The sequence below is a fragment of the Genypterus blacodes genome, unplaced genomic scaffold, assembly GCF_046128005.1.
Source record: "Genypterus blacodes isolate CSIRO-AG114 ecotype Tasmania unplaced genomic scaffold, CSIRO-AGI_Gbla_v1 ptg000022l_1, whole genome shotgun sequence".
Taxonomy (NCBI): domain Eukaryota; kingdom Metazoa; phylum Chordata; class Actinopteri; order Ophidiiformes; family Ophidiidae; genus Genypterus; species Genypterus blacodes.
This window is the reverse complement of record NW_027466835.1, coordinates 1,395,452-1,402,697: the sequence shown is the minus strand read 5'-3', so window position 1 is coordinate 1,402,697 and position 7,246 is coordinate 1,395,452. Positions and strand designations below refer to the sequence as shown.

The 7,246-nt window shown below is 45.4% G+C and overlaps 1 protein-coding gene across 1 annotated transcript; it reads left to right on the top strand.

Annotated features, from left to right (window-relative positions):
- Nucleotides 1–2,858: 2,858 nt before the first annotated feature.
- Nucleotides 2,859–6,652, top strand: sox9a (SRY-box transcription factor 9a). Its single transcript, XM_076142934.1, has 3 exons — nucleotides 2,859–3,625; nucleotides 3,968–4,215; nucleotides 4,465–6,652. Exons 1-3 carry the CDS (start codon nucleotides 3,198–3,200, stop codon nucleotides 5,226–5,228), a joined length of 1,440 nt encoding a protein of 479 aa, XP_075999049.1. The 5' UTR covers nucleotides 2,859–3,197; the 3' UTR covers nucleotides 5,229–6,652.
- Nucleotides 6,653–7,246: the final 594 nt, after the last annotated feature.

Here is a 7,246-nt window from a genome sequence, read left to right as displayed (position 1 = left end):
CTAAGGCAACAATTTAATGACACAAAACAAAAACACAACAGGACATCAAAGCACATCAGGCTTTTATGATTTGATTCAGCTGTTGTAACGACATGAGGAACGCTCAAACGCCTGCTATATTAACACCACAAACACATCCACACACAACTGATGCTCAGAGTCTTAAAAAGCGAGAGGCGGTCTGCTCAAACATTTGCAGTGGAATCTAAGAGAGTGAGGAGAGGTGGAAGACATGATTTAGCAGTTTACCCCCAGTGTTTGCTTCAAAATTTTGACGCCGTGGCTCGAAGTCAAGCTGAGAAGTTTCCCAAGACCCGCTCTGCTCGCAGGCGGGGTGTTCCATGTAAGCCGCGAGCCCGGCCCCCCCAACCCCATCCCACCCCGCCCCACCAGGGCACCTCAAACCCTGTGCAGTCAGCGTTACGGGGGCGAGAACATGTCCAGCCACACCTCTGATGCCTCTGTGTTAGCCATCCCTGGGTTTCCTCCTCTGCATGTTCAGACCAGGCAGCTCCACAAGGCCAAAACCTCTCATCACACCTCCCACAACACCCCCGCTCGCCTTAAAAAGCAAGAAACGGTGTCGAATAATCACATTATAATGCAGCTGTAGTATGTTGTTGCGATCTGAGTGTAAGTGTATCATTTTGCCTGTCAGTATCGCTGTGTGACCTGCGCCGCAAGCTCTCACAGGCCGCTCACAAGTGAGACGATATGGAGGGAAGTGGCTCAAGGTTTTCAGAGCAACTACAGAGAATCAGGTTACTTTGAAGTGTTATAAAATCAGCACCATTATACCTTTCAAATGGTGATGAAACAAAAACAATGTGCAGTGCCTTTTTCAAAGCCCCTCGCATGTAGTTTGGAAGTATAGCATTTCTAAATTGTGTGTCATCCAGTGGAGCTGGGGGGATGACAAGGCAGACTGCCAGTGCGTCCGGTCAACCAATGAGACGAGGAGCAGAAATTACAGGTCCATCTGATCGGGCTATTAGGCTGTTTTTAATGAAACTGTCAGGGTCGTGACACCAGAGGCTGGGCTGGACGGCTCGCTGTAACAGGAAACCCTGAAGCAGCTCCATTGTTTGACTCGGAGTGTTTATGTGGGTCCCTGCAACAGAACATTAGCTTTTATAGAATAAACACAGAATGCAGAAACTCACCATGATATATATATTTTACAGCATTTTAAAAGAGTAAAGTGACTTTTTACATTGTTTGAGCTGATTTATTTTGTGTATTTTTGTTTATTTGACTTCAGGGATGAAAGTATATTTGAATATAATATGTGCAAAGAATGTTATTCGGATATTGTAGAATTTAAATTAGTCTCTAGATTGCTTCTCTTTATATCTCCCTATTAGATTAATATCATGTTAAGTGATCAACCTGATCCATGTCACTACTTGTTGCATTTTATTTTGTACATGTGCGCACCTTAATGAGGCCAGTAATTACACATTTAGGTTTACCACATTCATATTAAGGATGAAGTTGATGTTGGCAATCGGTGAAATCAAAAGTGTGTAATTAAAACATTGTAACGTTTGTTTTATGTTGGAGTGTTTGGTTTCGTAAATGAAATACATGGATTAGTGAGGGAAGTCGCTCAAACAAAGTGTCCTTTGTCCTCTGAATAAGTGTTGGAGCAAATCCAGAAAAGCAGAATTTATTGCTGCCACACATTTGTTTTGTTTGGGAGTATGAGAGTGACTGAACAAATACAGGAATATAGTCCTGTATGATGATGATGATGATGATGATGATACAATAACAATATTTATTATCATTATTATTAGGTGTAAGGACTAATTATTTCACATAACTGGTAGATTATAAAAGTTATATTAAATGTATTAAAGTAAAAAAAAAAAAAATAGAAATCGGCCAAATCATTTCTAGAGGAAGAGTGACGTCATGTCCCTCTGCATTCTTTTCAGTAAAAGACATTTCACAGGATATTTATTTCATCGTTGTCCTGAGGTCTTATAGTTCTCAGAGACAAACTCGAGCTGAAACTTATATTTCTAACAACTTTGCTTTACTCTCTGCAGTCAAACCAGCAAAAAGCTCCTACCGAGTTTCTGGACTGCTGTCGCCCCCTATTGGTCGCTGTGTGAACTGACGCAGCCTGCACGGAGTGCAACAGCTTCACCCACAAACAACTTCTCTCCACAGTTATGAGAAACAAACATCAGTCGGGATAATCAATCGATCCTGATATTATCATTCCCTTAAAAACGGATTAGAATCGAACCATCAATATATATTAAAACTGACAAACTGATGCCTGTTGGTTACAGGAAAGCAACTTCGTTCTGGTGAGACAAACCCAGCAGAAATAAGGACTTGCTGTTCTCAATGATCAGTTCTTGAATTTGCTTAAATTTTTTACTGAATAGGAGTCAAATAGACCGCAATTTCTGGGGAAAAATGATAGAATCTCCATGACAACAAAGTGTAAGAAGTTAGTCTAATTGGGTTTTATTCAAAGTTTATCATTGAAACGAGTTGCCTACTGTATTATATATAGATCTATATGTCTGTGTTGTATTATACGGCGTGTTTGCAGTGTATATGCAGTGTGTATAGAATATGAGGCTCCGTGTTGTATTCCTTGTGCATGTGATGATTTAAAGTCTTTCTCTGAGTGTTACAGACACAGCTGCCATGTCTACGCTCTTAATTTGAACTTTAATCTATAAGGTAAATTGAAATAGAAGCAGAAGTCAGTGGGGGAAAAACACTTTTCTCTTCTCTGCTCTGCTCTGTTGTTGACTGCGGCTCAGAGTCGGATTTCGTCTCCGCCTCCTCGAGTTTCGCCCAATCGCTCCCTCGCCTCGTCACATAAATCCCGGCGTCGCCTCCTGCGCCTGTAGACTCCTCAGCTGTGCTCCAGAGTGGATCTGCTCCCTCACTGTCCACACTTTGATCACATTTTTGAAGTAAAGCGTTGGAAAGCGGCCACATGCAGTTCGGCTTCTTTTCTGAAATATTACGTGAAGTCAAAGCAGCGACGAAGCCTTTGACTTTCTTGGCGTTTCCTCCTGTGAAGGTGCGAGGTTCTCCAGTGCGGCTGCGCGCCTCTCAGCCTGTCACTGCGGTCTCCGGGCGCAACACTTGGATTTAGAAAGAAGGATTTTCTCCCTCAGAAAGTTTTTATTCTACTGCGAGAAGCTCTTGTTTAATTTCTTCGTATGAATCTCCTCGATCCTTACCTGAAGATGACAGAAGAACAGGAGAAGTGTCACTCCGACGCTCCCAGCCCCAGCATGTCCGAGGACTCCGTCGGCTCGCCGTGCCCGTCCGGCTCCGGTTCGGACACCGAGAACACCCGGCCGACCGACAACCACCTCCTGCTGGGCCCGGACTACAAGAAGGAGACGGAGGAGGAAAAGTTCCCCGTGTGCATCCGTGACGCGGTGTCCCAGGTGCTGAAGGGCTACGACTGGACCCTGGTGCCGATGCCGGTGCGCGTCAACGGCTCCAGCAAGAACAAACCCCACGTCAAGAGACCCATGAACGCGTTCATGGTGTGGGCCCAGGCGGCCCGCAGGAAGCTGGCGGACCAGTACCCGCATCTGCACAACGCGGAGCTCAGCAAGACGCTCGGCAAACTGTGGAGGTAAGTCCGCCCCAGCTCTCCATCCGCCCCGCTGCGCGTCTCTACGCGCCGGGCACACATGAGACAGAAATACACGCGTGGAGCAATGTGGAGATTTGTCTGATTGATTAGAAAATATATTTTTCTTGTTTGTCGATCCTTTACTATAAGTATTATTATTACTACAGTTTTGTTTAATTTCCGTTCTTAATGCATGCATGCCGCTTGTGTCACCTCAGGCTATAAACTCAAACTTTTTATTCATTCTAAAAACTCTTTCATCGAGTCAATGCGCGCTCATCTTAGCGGTTCTATGTTCTGACCGCGTTTCTCTAAATTCACCAACTATCTCGTCATTTCCAGGCTGTTGAACGAGGTGGAGAAGCGGCCGTTTGTTGAGGAGGCTGAGCGCCTGAGGGTGCAGCATAAGAAGGACCACCCCGACTACAAGTACCAGCCGAGGCGGAGGAAGTCTGTGAAGAACGGACAGAGCGAACCGGAGGACGGCGAGCAGACACACATCTCCCCCAACGCCATATTCAAAGCGCTGCAGCAGGCCGATTCCCCCGCGTCCAGCATGGGCGAGGTGCACTCACCAGGAGAGCATTCAGGTAAGAAGAGATCACACCAGCTCCACTCCAATCACTCATTTCGACATATTAGTTTAATCTCCAGAGCTTTAGAGCCTGAACAGACTCCTGTTAATCATTAAAGATTAGGGAGTTTTACAAGCCATCATGCAAATACACCTGCCTCTGCACCCTGCAAGCCCTCCCTGTCACATTTACATTACATTTACATTGGTTATTCAGTGTGATGTTGCCTATGATGCTAACTCTCTCTCTCTCCACCTAAACCAGGTCAGTCCCAGGGCCCTCCAACACCGCCCACCACCCCCAAGACAGACCTCCCTACCAGCAAAGCTGACCTGAAGCGTGAGGGGTGCCCCATGCAGGAGGGCACCAGCCGCCAGATCAACATCGACTTTGGTGCGGTGGACATGGGTGAGCTGAGCACCGATGTCATCTCCAACATGGGAAGCTTCGATGTGGACGAGTTTGACCAATACCTCCCGCCTCACAGCCACGCCGGGGTGACCCAGGCTGGCTACACCGGCAACTACGCCATCAACAGCTCCTCAGTCAACCCGGCGGCTGGTGCTGGGGCTCATGCGTGGATGTCCAAGCAGCAGCAGCAACAACAGCAGCAGCAGCAGCACTCTCTGACCACCCTGGGTGGAGGAGGTGAGCAAGGCCAGCAGGCTCAGAATAGAACCACCCAGATCAAGACGGAGCAGCTGAGTCCCAGTCACTACAACGAGCAGCAGGGCTCCCCGCAGCACGTCACCTACGGCTCGTTCAACCTGCAGCACTACAGCGCCTCCTCTTACCCCTCCATCACCAGAGCGCAGTATGACTATTCTGACCACCAAGGCGGCGTCAACTCCTACTACAGCCATGCAGCTGGCCAGGGCTCCGGCCTGTACTCCACCTTCAGCTACCCCAGCCAGAGGCCCATGTACACCCCCATCGCCGACAACGCCGGGGTTCCTTCCGTGCCCCAGACCCACAGTCCACAGCACTGGGAGCAGCAGCCCATTTACACGCAGCTGTCCAGGCCCTGAGCGGCCTGAGCACTGACTGTATCACCCACAGACTCTTCGCCCGGCGGCCTCGGCGCCATCATGCCGCACACGGCCGTCATTGCCAACAGAAAAACATTTTTTTATAGTACTGAAAGTTTATCTTTGGATTGGCTCACAACAGTGCCTTTTGTATTGGTTGGAATTGTAATTATATTTTTTTAAATATAATGTTAAAAAAAGAAATCCTCTGTGAGGACATACTGTTATAAATATTTTAGTATGTACTGTGTATGTGTTCTGCTCTAGTCATCATTGCCATGGTGGTCATAATCAGTGTCATCATCTCATCTTCACATACTGAAGGTTTAACCTGTATGGAGCAGGAATGCTGATCACCCTCTGTGGCCTTACTTCTCACAAATGTATTTTTGTACTGGAAGTAAGAAACATCCGTTTACTGACACTGCCGTCTTATAATAGCTACATTTGCTTTGAATTTTTGTACTGTATATATTGTAATTCCCATGCAAGAATTGAGCGATGCAGGTTTGAATTAGATTTTAATTTGTGACTGTAATATGACAGCGTCATCAGTGAATTAGGCAAATATTCTACTTCTTCTTCTTTGCTTTAGCTCAAATTGTTGTGTTGGAAATACTCTAGCAGGAGCCGTGTAACTCTAGGGGCCTTACCGTGATGCTAGATGGAGCTGAGTGCTGCTTGCTTTTCTTTAGCACTGCCTTGATACCGTTGGTGCCTCTGGAGCCACAGTCGGGAGGCTCCGTCCACTGGCATCGCAGAATCTAAAGCCACATTATAATTTGGACTTCCTGCTAGAGGAGATACAGGAAGTGACCTTTGACCTGATTCTCACAGCAGCCAGCAGGTCTTGGCTGAGTCTGGCACGCTTCTATCATTCCTACAGCCCTGTCCATTTCCTAACCTTTTCATTCTTAATTTATTCTTTAGCATTAATTTTATTTGAAAATAACTATTTTGCAATTATCTTTTTAATTCAGCAGCAGCTTACTGAGATGAAACATTTTCAGCACAGTAGTTTGCTGACACGTGGAACAGATTTGTTTATTTATCATTTGTGAATGTTTCAGTTTAAAAGTTTCTTTTATTCACAATCTAGTTATGTGCAGATTACTTATTATTATGATAAACACGATCTTCAAGTCTTTTCTATAAAGAAGAAAAACTGGAGGTTTTCTCTTTTTTTCATTCTAACAAATGAATTAATGGATATGGAAGCTGCGGCTGTTGTAAAGAATTTGCTGGAATCGCCAGGATGCTCTTTGTTTTTGAAAAAAGTTCTGTTTCTCTTTTTATATTCTGTATCATTAGTTCTCATTTTGTCATCTTCTTAATGCAGTTTCCGTAGGTAAACATGCCATTGTCTTAAAAGCTTATCTTTTGTATTATATTGTTTGCAATAAAAGCAAAACACTGAAAACTTTCTTGTAACTGTGACGTTTTTACAAGATTTTCATCCGTTTGATTGATTGTAGAAGGAAATATGAAAAATATCAGAAAACACAACAGAATTAAAGATTAGGGCTTGATAGCATGAAAGAAGACGGGAAGAGTCTAAGAACCTCACATGCTCACAGTTTCCCACTTCAAAACACACGTGAGGTCTTTACTAATCCAGTCTGCTGGTGTAAACACGCTGAGGCACTGGGAGCACTGGGAGCGCTGGGAGCACTGGTTTGGCTCCTGGCTTCTCAGACCATGAGCTCACTATAGAGCATCATTACCGCAGCCCATTGAGCAGACGTATGTCCACACCCCTCCCCCGGGCCTGTATACACCACGGCTTAAAGAAACAAACTGGACATTGAATATTGTTTATTCATTACCAGCCAAGTAACATGGAAATATAACAGACTTCAATAAATCAGCAACAGTGTAAACACAATCAGGTAGTAACGTTTGTGTTGAAACTTGCGGCGTGTTCTCACATGACGTCACTTTGCGAGTGTTGGCTGCCGGCCCCCTTGCTGAGACGACAACCATAACCCAAGATACACACCAAGCAAAAGCAAATCTGA